The sequence below is a fragment of the Nicotiana sylvestris genome, chromosome 6 (genome assembly GCF_000393655.2).
Source record: "Nicotiana sylvestris chromosome 6, ASM39365v2, whole genome shotgun sequence".
In the NCBI taxonomy this organism is placed as follows: Eukaryota; Viridiplantae; Streptophyta; class Magnoliopsida; order Solanales; family Solanaceae; genus Nicotiana; species Nicotiana sylvestris.
Window position 1 is genome coordinate 170448299 of NC_091062.1, and position 15231 is coordinate 170463529.

The following is a 15231-nucleotide window of genomic DNA, read 5'->3' on the forward strand; positions in this document are numbered from 1 at the left end:
CTAAATACAAGGGGTCGTTTGGTAGGGTGTGTAAGAATAATGTTGAATAAGGTATATAAGTAATACAAAATTAGTAATGCATGAGTTAGTAATGCAAGTATTAGCTACACAGAGATTATTTCTTATCCATTTGTTTTGGTGTGGTGTATTAAAAATTAAAATGCATTGCATAATTTTTAAGAAAATTAGTTATTTATAAAAATGCCCTCCATATTCTTTAGCTTTAAGGGACTTTAAGGATAGTTTTATCTTTAACCATGCTAATGCAAGTGTTAATACCTTTGATATTGCTAAGTTTGCTATGCATTAGCTATACATAGGATAATACCAAACAGGGAGTATAACTAATGCTTGTATTAGTTATACATAAATTAAAAAAATGTACCAAACAAGGTATTGCTAATACACATAGCTAAATGCATGCATTATTTTCTCTAATGCACCCTACCAAACGACCTCATAATTTATGCATAGATTTACAATTTACTTTTATGTTGGATAAAATAAAAATAAAACGAACATTACTAATTTAAAATGATAAAATTACTTCTCTAATTTTGACAATATATCTCCAAACCTTTAATAAGAAAATTTGTAGTATTATTGTTGTATTACTATAAATAAATTATACATATTAAAATGTAAGAAGTGCGGAGTGGTGATTATTGATTAATGAAGTGAAATTCGTATATTAAGCATTTGTATTACCAAAAGTAGAAACTAGCTAATGTGATTGAATAGACAAAAACGATTGGACCCTCGTATGGCCACGTCTGTCCTTTTCTTTCCTCTCTTCTCTACTACGCATTTGGCGCACTTTTCTAACGAACCTCATTCTCCACACGCTGCTTCTCCGTTTCGTGCAAATGAGAAAGCTTTCTGTTTTTCTTTCTCTTGGATTGTCTCACAGATCCTCCAAATTCCGCAGCAGCAGCAGCAGCAGCAGTAATAATAATGCTCTTCGCTTTTACTGCAATTCCCCTTCTCCCTCCAACAATCCTGGTCAGTCCCTTCCCCTAATTCTTTCTTCTTTCTTTCCATTTTCTAGTGAATAAGCTTTGAATTCAGGTGTCTGTGTAACAATTATTGATGATTTATAGGATCTGATGAGAATTGGACCAAAAGTTTGTTGTAGGATTATTTAAAGTTACATACTGTAATTAAATGAAATCTACTACTTTTTCATCAATCTAATGTGAGTTCACTTCACTTCCAATCAAATTGAGCTAGAGCTGGGGAAAGATAAATCGGTATATTTTAGGGTGTAAGAGGGAAATTCACTTGCTTTTCTTAGCCAATTCCCATTTTTATGTCACGAATATTAGGCTTTTTTGAAAAACATTATGACGGTGGTGTCTAGGCCAGTTTGCGGCGCAACTCGACTACTCCACTAGGTACCTACTAGGCCAACCAGCACAGCTACCAGGTAACTCTCCTCACCTTGTGTATTTATGCTTCCCCACTTCACTGACCACTAGGCCACATCCTTGTGTGCCACCTAGATTAGGTTTATATAATGCGCCTACACGTGTTCTCGAAATTATGACTCATTGCTTTAAACCTCAGCTTATCATTGAACGTTGGAGATGCTAATGCTTGAGAGTATGGAGTTCCATTCACAAGTCACTAGCAGAAAGCTCAGTTCTCTATGTGAACAAGGCAGTTTTCATGGTTGGATTGCGTCTTCCTTTTCTCTTTTCCCTCCCTATCATACCTTGACAAAACCGTGAATGAAGTTCTTAGAAGTTAGAACACTAAGATTGTGGACGTGCAATGCTTGAGGAAGTTGAAAACTCTTAAAATTTTATTCTTGGTTAAAATTTGAGTGTGAATTGGATCTGCTCCTCCAGTTAGCTTCAGCTATCTATTTAGCTTTTCCCCCTTTAAGTTGATGAATAGTTAACGGAATGCCATTATAAGTTATACCTTGACAAATGACACATTGGTATTTTGCTTAACAACTAGAAAAACCCAGCACAAGACATTAACACTTTTAGCTATTATTTGGCAAGTGTAACGTCTATAAGTATCTTGTGCATAGATTCCTTATATTGCCAAATAAATGATAAGAGAAATCTAGAACATATTGCTCTTCCTGATAAAATATTTCATACTATATTTCCTGCTGAAATATTTTGGTCAAGTCTATAACCGCTTCTTTTTCTCGATTATTACTCATAGCAACTACTATGTTCGAAGCAAGATTCATCTAATTCATATTACATGTATGCATAATGAGAATTGTGGAGACTTGAGTCTGAACTGTGCTCCATGTTGATATTTAATGAATACATGACTAAATAGAAAAAAAACTGTGCGCCAGTTTGGCTGGTTGCTTTACTCTTCTCGTCGATCTTTCTTACTTGTTCTATATTTCAAAGTAATGCTGCTCCCTTTTTCAGGACTACTTGCACATTATAGGAGTCTTGTTGATCAGGGGAAACTGCAGCATGATCCTTACCAGGAAAAAGTTGCTTCTGAACTAGAAAATCTTCTTGGAAGGTTGGTGCAATATGAAAAGGACATGGAGGAATATCATGTGAGTTTTATATAGTGATAACAAACTTAATTGAAGTCATCGATTCAGTGTCGTCCTAAGGCTTTGTTTTTTATTTCCATTTTTAGGCAAAACTTGCACAGTGGGAGGATAATAGGGAAAATCAGAGGCGTAAGCTTCTTACGGAGGAAGCTGAGGCCAAACAACAAGGTGCATTTACACCAATAAACAAATCTCGCAATATTTTCCAAAGGTGGATGTCTCGGTGAGTGTGCATTTTCAACATTCTTATGGAAATGCTTTCCATGCAATAGTTTTTGTTGGTCATAGTTTCTTCACTTTAAATAAAGCAGGTTTGTTTTTCTAAACAAAGTGAGAGAAATTGTTTTGGTTCTCAAAGAGATCCATCAAGGAATTAAAGGGATAAGGTGATCTTACTTCTTGATACTTCGAATGCATTGATTGGTGGTTTATCACATTCTCTTTTCTAATTGAGTTGGTCCAGTTTATTTTTTTAGACTGTTTATTGTGTAATGAATTTCCTTGTTGCATATATCCTATTCAAAAGAAATAACAATGTTTACACATTCATCACTCATATATACCATCATTGTGGTCCTTCAAGTTATTCTTTTAAAAGAAATTTAAACTTTTGGTGGAGGAAGAGCATTGTGAAAGATATGGACAATGTATGTATCTGAGTGATTTAACAGAATTTTTACTAATTTAAAGAATAAAAAAAAGAAAGTATGTCACTGCCATTAGTATAAAGTAAAAATTCATTTCCTTCTTCTTCACTGTCAGTGGTTTAATTACCATTATCTTTTTGACTCAGGAAAGCTGAAGATGTAGAAGAGGGAGTCGGGAAATGGGTTTCATATCTTAATCGCGAGAAGAAGTTAGACTCACTAGTCGGTCGCCGTCCTGCTGCTCCTCCAGCCCCAAAAGGACTATACCTATATGGCAATGTTGGGAGTGGTACAATTGCTTCCTGTTTATATATGTTGCATGGTAGTTCATACATGCTGTACAAATTCGTCTCATCCTCATTTTCCATTATGATGAACATTTGCCACCAGTAAATGTTTTAGGTGTTAGCTTCTATTCACGATCAGTATCAGCCATGTTTTACTTGCAGACATAAGTAAATCTGACTATATATTGGACATCATGTAGGGAAGACAATGCTTATGGATATGTTTTATAAGGCCAGTGATGGAATTGTGAAACATCGAAGAAGGTTTCACTTTCACGAGGCGAGTGCTTGTTTGGATTTATATTTTGACTTGATTTGTCACATTCTACACATCAATCAATCAATTGATCAACTACTCATCAAACCAAATTAGTTGGGGCCGGCTATATGAGCCCTATCGTTCCACGCTCTCAGGGCCATTTCATCCAAATACTTGTCAGGTTCAATATATGCTATGAGAAACTTTCATCTCAGTTTTCTAAAACATTTTAGTCTGTCTTATCCTGAATTGCACTTCCTCACTAGTGTCTATAAGCAAAATTTCACAGGTCAAGCTTGACAACTTGCAACGCAAGACTAACTGTCTATCCAAAAACCACAGGTAGATGACATGTAGTTGACCGACATTGTTTTGATGCGAAAAGAAAATAACTGGTAGTTGTCTGATGCTGATAACAAATAGCTGCTTAATAGGAAAATCTCCTAGATCTTTATGTGAGGTGGTGCAGTAATAATCAGCAAGAAAAGTACATTTGTCTGGGAAGGATGAATGAGTAAGAGTTCGATGTGATATGAGGTAAAGCATATTGGAGTTGACGCATGAAACATTAAAACCCTTTTGGTACCTGCATGGGCTACTGGATTTGTATATATCTTCTGGTCCACCACGTTGCTTCTGTAATGAAATTATCTTAAGAGTCATAAAAGATCTTGATTTTTCAATCATTGTTGCTGGCATGAAGTTGGTCGGCATAATATGGGCCACGCTAGTATGGGTTCCTGAAGCAAAAGAATCATCTGGTCTATATCTGATTACTCTCGAGTCTCGAGTAGTTCGCCAAGTTCTCTCTGTTTTCAAGAAACATCAGGATTGAAACCTGTATGAAGCATGCTTATTGAATGGCCAAAGCATTATGTGTGGGTTTTTCTATATGTACTCATGTTAATCTGCCTATGTCATGCACTTCAATACTTGAAATGGTCAAACAATCCAATCACTCTGCTCTGTGATCACAAGAGTTGTCATCTACTGTACTTACTGATTTTTTCCAAATGTTGCAATTGCCAGGCTATGCTTGAAATTAATGAACATATGCATAAAATTTGGAAGACTCAGATGGAACAAAAGTCTCTGCAGTCAAGTATTTCTGGTTGGGTCATGAATCTTCCTTTTGATTCAAAAGTTAAAGAATGGATAGCTGCTGAAGAAAGATATAAGCAAGAGGTGCAGATGAAAAACATTCTTTTGGACGTAGCTGACAAGTTTCTTGTTAACCAGGCAGGTCGTAGGAGAGGTGCTAGCATCCTTTGCTTTGATGAAATACAGGTAAACATGGTTAGATTTTGTTTACCGGAACTTTTCTGACCTTACCACCACACATTATATTGTTACTGAACTTAAAGTACGAGAAACGAACTAGGTTTTTGCCAACTTCACATCTTCAGGAGCTGCCGTTATGATTTTTATCAGATACAGTCGATCCAAAGAAAAGAATAAGAAGTTAGCTACAGTAAACCTCAGCTTCAGTATTATATTTTGTCTCATTCAATCTGTTTTTGTTATTGTTAAAAATACACCATCCAGTATATCTGGAAGTCTGCATTATTTGCTAGAGCCGTCTCAATCTTCTTCTCTATTTATTTTGTGGAATTACAACATTAAGTTGGCAATACTTTTGAAAAAGTTGTAGCAACCTATTTATGCTGGGGTCATGTGTTGCAAAATGAATCAGACTGAAGATTACCTTTTTTGTGTGGTGACAGACAGTTGATGTTTTTGCTATTGTGGCATTATCTGGAATTCTTAGTAGATTGTTGAGTACTGGAACTGTTCTGGTGGCAACCAGTAATCGTGCTCCAACGGATTTAAACCAGGTGCATTTAAAGTATTTCTTCTGGAAAAGCAACGCAGTATTCTTTTTCACTCTCAAAAAGTATTCCATTTGCATTTTCTAACTCGCCTCGCGTGATTTTGTTGCAAGTTTTGACTTGGAACTTGGAAGATGAATATAATGGCAGTCTCTGATTCAAAGTGCTTGAAACATTGTTATATTACTTGTGACTTTTTGTTTTTTGATAAAAGTATTTATTTGTGACATTTCTTTGTTATTCAGGATGGTATGCAAAAGGAGATCTTTCAGAAGCTACTAAAAAACCTTGAGAAGCATTGTGAAACAGTTCTAATAGGAAGTGAAGTTGATTATCGCCGCCTTATTGCTCAGAGATCTATAGACCAGGCAAGATTTAATGAAATTTACCTGTTTCTATTCCCTAATTATCAAACTCGATATGATATATTTGCGATTTGTCTCCTGTCTAATCTGATAAATAAATCCAATTGTAAAAAGTAAAAGCAAGCCTCTCTCTTGTCACCCTTAAGAAGCCACATGTCTCCAAGGTTGGGGAGTAGGACTTATGAGAAGAAACATGAAGAATTTAGTGTAAACCAATGCCAAATCTACCAAAAAAAGGCTGAACGATTAAGATTGATCTAATATAACTTTGTACATCATGGATTACTAAGGGAGACTAATTTGCAGGTCCACTACATTTGGCCTCTTAATAGCAACACTAAACGAGAATTTGAGGATATTTGGAATAAGATCAGTAAAGAGGCCAGAGGAAGCATCACTTCACAGACTATTCCTGTGATGTTTGGAAGGTATTTTTAATTAACCCTTGATCTTTTCCAAGTCAGAAAGAGCCCTTGAATCTGTCATATCATAATCCTTTGCTTTCTATCAGAATATTGGAAGTTCCTGAGAGCTGCAATGGGGTGGCACGGTTCACCTTTGAATATCTCTGTGGTCGGCCGGTACTATGCTCTTGTCAGTCAGAATTTTCCTTTCTTTTCTCTGTATAACTTGCTTATACTGGAGAAAAAACGAACTGTGAATTAGAGAGATTTATTCTTATCTATTTATTTGTGCTTTTTCCATTTCTCTTCATGGTTAATACACTCTTATTTATATCAGTCAGATATAAGCACTTGTCAAGCTTCTTGACTTCCATTTGAATATTGAAATAAGATCTGGGTTAGCCATTTGATATTACAGTCTGTCATGTAAGTAGGAGTGGACGCCTTATTCCATCTTAAAAAAATATTTATGAATCAAAATTTACTTGTATTCTACTTATATAATGTGATGAGCTTTTAATTATACTGTAACTTAAGCTAGCTTGTGGTGACATGAATTGTGATTAAATTTTTTAATCCATGTGATTAAGATATTCGTGAAATTCATTGAAAATTGTTTCACGCGTAACGATAACATTCCCTGCTAAAGCTCCATATATTATTATACAGATCTATTCCGTTTTTGACTGCATTTGAAAAAATTAATCTTAATTTAAGTTAGTAATTTGACAGATGAACTGAAAACACATAAGAGCCAGCTTAGGCTCTACTCAGCTGGGTTTGGTGCCTGGACCCGCAGATAAGCAAGCAGCTTACTGAGTAAATGATCTACGGATTTGTCAAAAATAATAACCATGGCCTGGACAAGATTAAAAGAATAGGTGCAAAAGAAGCCAAATTTTAAGCAAATTAGATGTTCTTACAAAAAAATAAAGGATAAGAGGACACTGAACTATCTATACTGCTGTACTCGATTACCGATGTTACTGACTGTAGAACTTGTCATTTCTTTTCTGGAGGCTTTTGGCTCGTCTTTCAGGTTTTTGGTGGATACCCTAATCATTAATTCTGGGCTGGATAGAGGATTCAACTTGTTTTTAACCTCTGATTATGTCTATAGTTGACTGTAGAGTTCTGGAAGTTTGCTTTCATATGCTTTGACGGTTTTCGTGTAATTCCATTTAACCTGGACTTAAACAACTCTAGAACTATAGAGGAGACAAAAAGTCGCGCCAATAAATAGAAGTTCAGTGATGTCCTAGATCTAAGGCCGTTTAAATTTAGATAAAGTATGGTAGTAGTCAGCTTGACCTTGAATTTGTATTTCATGTTGCATTTCTGTTTTGCCAAAATTTTTTCACCTCTTCGTCAATGAACAAGAACAAGACTGTATCTTTAACTTTGACCTCGTAACGGAGTGCTTATTTAACCTAATGTGTGGACATTTTCAGCTTGGAGCAGCAGATTACATTGCAGTGGCTAAAAACTATCACACTGTTTTCATTTCTGATATTCCTAGTATGAGCATGCGTATCCGTGACAAGGTAACATCTTCAATATTCTATCTGTAAACATGCTAACTAATGTAAAACAGATTAAGATCTTAGTGCTATTTCTTTTTGAGATATTAGTACTTCTACGGTCATGCTTCTGTGTGTGGGTGGGTGGGTGGGGGGGGGGGGGGCTATTTTTGATGTTAGTGTTGGATACAATTTTTCTACTTCTCAGGCAAGAAGGTTTATCACCCTCATCGATGAATTGTACAATCATCATTGCTGCCTATATTGCGCTGCTGACTCTTCAGTAGAGGATCTATTTCAAGGAACAGAAGAAGGAACACTTTTTGATTTGGAAAGGTGTGTTATATTGCTTTACAGTTTTACTCTCCTATATCTTCTGGTCTGCTAAGATGGTGGCCTAATTTGTTATCTTGTATACCTTTTGTTATGTATGTTTTTGCATCACTAGATAGAATGGTCATTCTGTTGCGGTGAGAAATTATATATCCTAGATAATGTTAATCAACAACAACAACAACAACAATAGCGTGTATGCAGACCTTACCCCTACCTTGTGAAGATAGAGAGGTTGTTTCCAATAGACCCTCGGCGCAGGAAAGCATAAGCACCACATTAATGAAAAGACAGACGAGAAGAGACAATACCAAGAAGCCATGTAAAAGCAGCATAGAAAACAACAAGATATTAAGATGACCAAAATGAAAAAAGCCGACAGGTAGTCATAAAAACCTAATACCAACAAAATGCGAGAGTGCGTGCTAATATTACCAGTATGAACAATTTAGACCACCTACCCTAATACCCTAATCCTTGGCCTCCATACCTTCCTATCAAGGGTCATGTCCTCGGTCAACTGAAGCTTCGCCATGTCGTGCCTAATCACCTCTCCCCACTTCTTCTTCGGCCTACCTCTACCTCTCCGTAGATCCTCCAATGTCAACCTCTCACGCCTCCTCACTGGGGTGTCTGTGTTTCTCCTCCTCACATGTCTAAACACCTAAGCTTCGCTTCTCGCATCTTGTCCTCAATAGGGGCCACACCCACCTTGTCGCGAATAACCTCATTTCTAATCCTATCTAACTTGGTGTGCCCGCACATTTATCTCAACATTCTCATCTCTGCTACCTTCATTTCTGGACGTGGGCGCTCTTAACTGGCCAACACTCGGCCCCATACAACATAGTCGGTCTGACCACCACTCTGTAGAACTTACCTTTATGTTTTGGTAGCACCTTTTTGTCACACAAAACACCGGATTCGAGTCTCCATTTCATCCATCCCGCCCTCAATACGATGTTTGACATTTTCATCAATCTCCCTATCCTCCTTTATAATAGACCTAAGGTACTTAAAACTTCACTTCCTAGGGATGACTTGCGAGTCTAGCCTCACCTCCCCTTCCCCTCCCTGAGTCTCACCACTGAACTTACACTCCAAGTATTCTGTCTTGGTCCCGCTCAATTTGAAACCTTTAAATTCTAGGGCCTGCCTCCACACCTCTAACCTCGCGTCACACCGCCTCACGTCTCGTCAATCAATACAATATTATCTGCAAATAACATTGCACAATCGCACCTCCCCCTTGGATGTGGCGCGTCAGTATGCCTATCGCCACGACAAACAAAAAAGGGCGGAATGTCCACCCCTGGTGCAACCCCATCATGACCGGAAAATGGTCTGAGTCCTCTCCCACTGTCCTCACTCGGGTCTTTACTCCATCATACATGTCCTTAATCACCCTAATGTAGGCAACAAGTACACCTCTAGCCTCCAAACATCTCCACAAAACCTCCCTCGGGACTTTATCGTACGCCTTTTCTAAGTCCATGAACACCATATGCAAGTCCCTCTTCCTCTCTCTATATTGTCCATCAATCTCCTAACAAGGTGAATGACCTCTGTAGTTGAACGCCCCGGCATAAACCCGAACTGGTTCTCTAAAATAGACACACTTCTCCTCACCCTTAGCGCTGCCACCCTCTCTCAAACTTTCATAGTATGGTTAAGCAGCTTGATACCCTGATAGTTTCTGTAAAAATAGCAAGGGCTAGCTAGTTTTCGGACTGATCATTCAAAAATAGCCAGCGTTTGCAAAGTCATTGAAAAATAGCCACTATTTTGCTGCAACACAAAAAATTCCAGCATAATATACTTGAGATCAGTGTATGAACTTCCAACATATTATGCTGGAACTCCAACACGCGAAATGTTCCAGTATAATATACTGGAGATTGGAGCACCGGTCCTCCAATCTCCCGTATATTATGCTGGACCGGTATATTATACTAGAGTATTTTTCCGGATTTTGAACAATATTTTCGTTCAGATTTATCTTTACATGAAAAATGGTTAAGTTTCGATTACTTTTGAAACTGTTGCTATTTTTGAATGACCACTTGTAAATCTGACTATTTTTTAATTTCTCCCACAGTTTCACCCTTGTTTTTTTATAAAGGAACCATCGTGCTCCACCTCCGTTCTTCGGGCATCTTCTCGTTCTAAAAATGACATTAAATAACCTAGTGAGCCACACCAAGCCCGCTTTGCCCGCACTCTTCCAAAACTCCATTGCGATTTCATCTTGCCCGGTCACTTTGCCCCTGCTCATCTTACGCATGGCCCCCTCAACCTCCTCAACTCTGAGAGAGTTCCAAATCACCCAGTACAATACCCAATGTTACAACGACTCTCAGAAAGTTCCAAATCACCCAGTACAATGTTCCTGTCCCCCTCCTTGTTCAAGAGACTATAGAAGTAGGTCTTCCATTTCCGACGGATAAGCCCCTCATCTAACAAAACTCTAACTTCTTCGTCATTGATGCATTTTCACTTGGTCCAAGTCACGAGCCTCCATTCCCTCGCCTTGGCTAACCTGAATAACCTTTTATACCCACCTCGGCCCTCGAGTTCTTCATTCAAACGACCAAAAGTTGCAGTCTTGGTCGCGGTAAATGCTAATCTCGCCTCCTTCTTAGCCAACTTATACCGCTCCCTATTCCCTCTCTTCTCCTCCTCGTTTACACTTTCCACTAGCTTCAAATACGCCGCTTTCTTGGTTTCCACTTTTCCTTGCACCTCTCTATTCCACTACCAGTTTTCTGTTTGACCATCATAGTAGCCCTTCGAGATCCCTACTACCTCTCTAGCAGCTTCCTTAATGCACAACACAGTTGTGGTCCACATAGCGCTTGCATCCCCACTACTCCTCCAAGCCCCCATAGTCAGCAACTTAACCCGCAACTCCTGCACTTTGGCTTCCGTCAAGGCTCCCCACTTGATCCTAGGTTGGCTATACACCGCCCTCTTCTTCCTCTTCCTTGTGATCTCAAGGTCCATGACCAGGAGCCTATGAAGGGTCGTGAGGTTCTCACTTGGGATGACCTTCCAATCCGTGCAAAGACCTCTATCGAACTTCTTGCAGAGTATATAATCAATTTGGGTCTTGGCCACCGAACTCCGGAAGGTGACCAAGTGTTCCACCTTATTCGGAAAACTCGAGTTTGCTATCACCAAATCAAACGCTCTAGCAAAGTCCAGCAAAGAAGTTCCTCCTCTGTTTTTATCTCCAAAACCGAAGCCACTATGCAACCCCCCAAGGTCGCTCCAATGTGGCCGTTGAAATCTCCTCCTATGAAAAGCTTCTCAGTATGTGATATACCACACACATCTCATTCAAATCCTCCCAGAAACGCCTTTTGACTTCCTCATCTAAGCCTGCTTGGGGTGCGTACGCGCTGATTATAATTTGTATAATGTGCTTTATAGTGTCGAAATTCTTATACATCTGTTATTGCACGTATCTCCATTTGCGCCCATGTCTAATTGCCTTGTTGTTGTTGCTGTCTATTTATTGCTTCATTTTCACTTCTTTTGAGCCGAGGGTCTTCTCGAAAACAACCTCTCTACCGTCATAAGGTAGGGTTAAGGTTTGCGTACACTTTACCCTCCCCAGACCCCACTTGTGGGATTTCACTGGGTTTGTTGTTGTTGATACAACTATATTTAGGATCTCTCCATGCATGAGTTGATTCAAGAAACATTCTAGGCAGCTGCATTACACCATGCAGATTGCGGATGCACCAACACTAAACACTAAAAAGCAGTTACCTAGGGTATTTCGATGTAGTTCCATTACAATTTACAGGAATAAATTTTAAGATTTAGTAAAAGGATTCAGTTCAATTGAGGTCAGCGTGCTATTTGTCCAGTTTCCAGTTTGAGACAGAGATGGAAGGTACGAAGCTCCGGCGAGATGTTTTAGCTGAAGGCAGTGTTAGTTCAGGAGGTGCTCCATCTGGCATTACTTCCATGCTATCTGGTCAAGAGGAGAAGTTTGCATTTCGACGAGCTGTAAGTGATTTTCATTGATATGCCTCTATTTTCTTATCCAGTTGATTCTCGGCCTCAGTTTCTTCAGCTGTCAGCCTCAATTAGGAGAAAGTTTATAGGGACAATTGTGAACATCTGATTGTTGAGGAAATAGAACTTGGAAAAAGTTTCTCACATTGCATGTCATGTCGGACAAAGCTCTTGGGTTTAACCCTTAACCCTTCTGAAACTTCCTGGATTTCTCCTTATAAATTTTGTTGTAGTTGGATTTTCAGCCTTGGATACATCATTCGTTTTACTTGTTCAAAAGGAAAAGAAATGCAGTTGATAACTAGCACTCCATAATGCTGGTTGCTTATCGGCATATGATTAGAGTACTACTTTTTTTTTTTTTTTTAAACTTTTCTTCTTTTCCTACTGATGATGAAAACTTTGCAACTGTGCTCTGAGGTGCTATTATTGCATCACTTCATTGTCTACTGGGGATTCAAGCTATTATCCAATACTATCATAGCCTGGTAATTGCTTGATCGTCTTATCAGAAAAAAGTAATTTGTTAGTAGCACAGGAGGTGAAGAGGGAAATTGGAAAAGAAAAGTGGAGGTCGTGAACTGAGTTCACCAAGTCGGTAGGACTACAGGAGCATTGGCCTATGTCTAGTTTATATTTTTTAAAACAATGAAAATCTGTGTGGAATTCCCTTCTGAAAATGCACCTAACAAAGGATATTGCGATCTCTGACAAATTGTCGCAACCATTTCACGAGTGATGAAAGATATTACACTGTAGATTGTCCAGACTCCCTTTGAGAAACAAACTAGTTCCCAACTCTTTAAATACCCCTCCAAACTCTGTTAACACCTCTCGATCTGAAAAGAGCACGCATCACCAGTTCAACCTTCTCTGTTATTCCTTATGATTTCAAACAGAGTAATAATGATGGCTAGTGCTTGAATGGCGTGATTTGAGAGTCTTGTGAGCCCTTTAGGGGAGTCCATTTGTCAAGCCTCTTGGAATTAATGCTTTTCGAACACCCAAGGAGAATCTAATTAGCAACTCTCTTGGTAGTCCTCTTCACCACATGGTCCCGAAAGTTATAGAACAAGGTTTACCCCCTAAGGATACTCCGTATAAGGAAAAGGAAAATTGTGATACGACCAGCAATAGAACCTCAGGACTTATGACTATTATTGTCACCGTCTGGTTGGTTGGCAGCTTGGCTGCTTTCTGATTGTTTTCGAGCCACAAACAACCTCAAAGACATTTGGAAGGGAAGAGGATTAGCGGAGCTCTTCGCATAAACAAGTAGAGAACAGTAGCATCAACAATAGAAACTTTGACTCAGATGTAAAACCAGCAACCTATTACTCTTCTCTGCCCGCGAAAGTGCTCCACTTGATACATCCACCACCCAAAAAAAACAAGAATGAGACAACTTAGGGGTGTGCATTATCGTGTTAACTGAAAGAAATGACCAAAACTGGAATTTTTAGTTTCCTGTTTACCATCTTTAGATGGTGGAAGTTCTTTAGGCATTTCGAAGTTGTAAATAACTCCATTGGCATCTCTCTTGATCTTTTTCATAGTTTAGCGTTCCTCTTCATCCTTTACATTTCAATAGTTTGAAAAAAAAGCTGATACAACAGTTTACTGTTCCCAGTTTACCATGTGAAATAGATAGGCCTAAATGGAGTCCAAAAAATAAATAAAAGTTTACAGCAGATCCGAAGTGAAAAAATAAATGCAAGATCCAAACTGAGAAAAAGAAACAAACTGAATTAATCACAGTTCAGTTTGGTTTGCGTGGTTACAAAGCATAAAATGGAAAAATTCAAACTGAAATAGCACAAATATAAGTAAAACACCAAATACAGGATTTTAGACAGCTATACTGTTTATTACCAGTTTCCGATTTTATCGTGTACGACATGTCTGTTAATTGGTATTGCTTTTCTTCATACATGATGAGACATTTTGTTGAATGGAAGATTCTTTTTTTGCAGGTCTCCCGCTTGATTGAGATGCAGACGCCTTTATACCTTGAAGCAGTTCAGCATTTCCATCCTTATTTTGATTCTTCGCACAGAGAGTTTGAAACATTTAGTGCCAATTAAGGACGATGGTCTATGTGAAGAGGTGTATGTATAAGATATTTGTTGACGATTCTTTTCCACCCTTCCAATTGTCTTGTTCCTAGTTCTCTTTTTGGGACAAGACAGGCTTTTCTAGGAGAAAAGAAGAGAAAATAAAAAGGAAGCGAGGGGTGGCATAAACATAGGATAGTCCTGTGAGGTTTCTCATGATTAAAGACGATGTATTAGACAAAATGGCTCTAGTTATCTTGTTTCAGATTGCAAAGTTAATTTCTTGGTTAGCTAGATCAATAAGAAAGGAAATGTTTTGTCTTTTGGCATTTAGCCATCGATTCCAGTTCCTCCTCCTCTGCAGTATGAAGAGAAAGGAATTAAAAAACTGGAAAAATGAGAAGCCTTTTGAGCTTAGTGCTTTCAGTTTGCAGCATTTTCAAAGTTTGAAAGGTAATCTAACAAGGTGCTTATTGTGGTCAGTTAAGTTTTGAGACATTACACATTTGTGTCTTCTTATTCTCCTCTATGTGTGTGTATGTGTGTAAAGACTTCTCAATGGAAACGAGTTTTATAGTATCTTAAGTCAGATTAACTTTTCACATATATCTGTGTGATTCTCTCTTTTCAGCTACTACAAGAAGTTGAGATGCTGAATTGGAGAGTGTGTGCTTGTGTTTGTATCATGGCATGTCTTTGAGGGCAAAGCTACCATGTTCATAGACTTGGCTTTCCTTTTCTTCCAATCCTGACAAGTATGAAGCGAAAAAAGAAAACAAATAGGAGTAAGACATTAAGAGGATATAAAGGATGCAATAGAAAAGATGACCTTAAGGATAGAAACTAAAAGGGGTAGAATATTACCATATATATTCATGCATTGATTTATTTTTCCTGGAACATATGTTGATTTTGAAATTAGGAAAATTGAAAATTTGACCTTACTTATTCTCAACAAGAAAGAAATA

The 15231-nt window shown here is 38.2% G+C and overlaps 1 protein-coding gene and 1 long non-coding RNA gene across 5 annotated transcripts; one reads left to right on the forward strand and one right to left on the reverse strand.

Annotated features, from left to right (window-relative positions):
• Positions 1-805: 805 nt before the first annotated feature.
• On the forward strand, positions 806-14596 carry LOC104222381 (uncharacterized). Of its 4 annotated transcripts, XM_009773614.2 has the most exons (16): positions 856-1002; positions 1326-1426; positions 1567-1671; positions 2403-2539; positions 2626-2762; positions 3333-3475; positions 3674-3753; positions 4762-5019; positions 5457-5567; positions 5807-5929; positions 6233-6354; positions 6438-6507; positions 7782-7874; positions 8059-8186; positions 12059-12200; positions 14183-14537. In XM_009773614.2, exons 3-16 carry the CDS (start codon positions 1587-1589, stop codon positions 14291-14293), a joined length of 1740 nt encoding a protein of 579 aa, XP_009771916.1. In that variant the 5' UTR covers positions 856-1002; positions 1326-1426; positions 1567-1586; the 3' UTR covers positions 14294-14537. The 4 variants fall into 4 exon arrangements, with proteins under 4 accessions (XP_009771914.1, XP_009771915.1, XP_070003736.1 ...); XM_009773612.2 differs by lacking the exon at positions 1567-1671 and having other exon boundaries at positions 806-1002; positions 1361-1426; XM_070147635.1 differs by lacking the exon at positions 1567-1671 and having other exon boundaries at positions 831-1002; positions 1366-1426.
• Positions 14343-15214, reverse strand: LOC138870078 (uncharacterized). The gene is made up of 2 exons (XR_011400303.1): positions 15128-15214; positions 14343-15011 (listed from the first exon to the last, which is right to left on the reverse strand). It is a non-coding gene; the product is annotated as an uncharacterized lncRNA (long non-coding RNA).
• Positions 15215-15231: the final 17 nt, after the last annotated feature.

Excerpts from the sequence above, each read along its gene's own strand:
- LOC104222381 (XM_009773612.2), top strand. The coding sequence starts at position 867 with ATGAGAAAGCTTTCTGTTTTTCTTTCTCTTGGATTGTCTCACAGATCC. Across the intron at positions 1,003-1,360 it reads TTCTCCCTCCAACAATCCTG|GCCAGTTTGCGGCGCAACTC; the intron begins GTCAGTCCCTTC and ends GGTGGTGTCTAG. Across the intron at positions 3,754-4,761 it reads GAAGGTTTCACTTTCACGAG|GCTATGCTTGAAATTAATGA; the intron begins GCGAGTGCTTGT and ends TGCAATTGCCAG.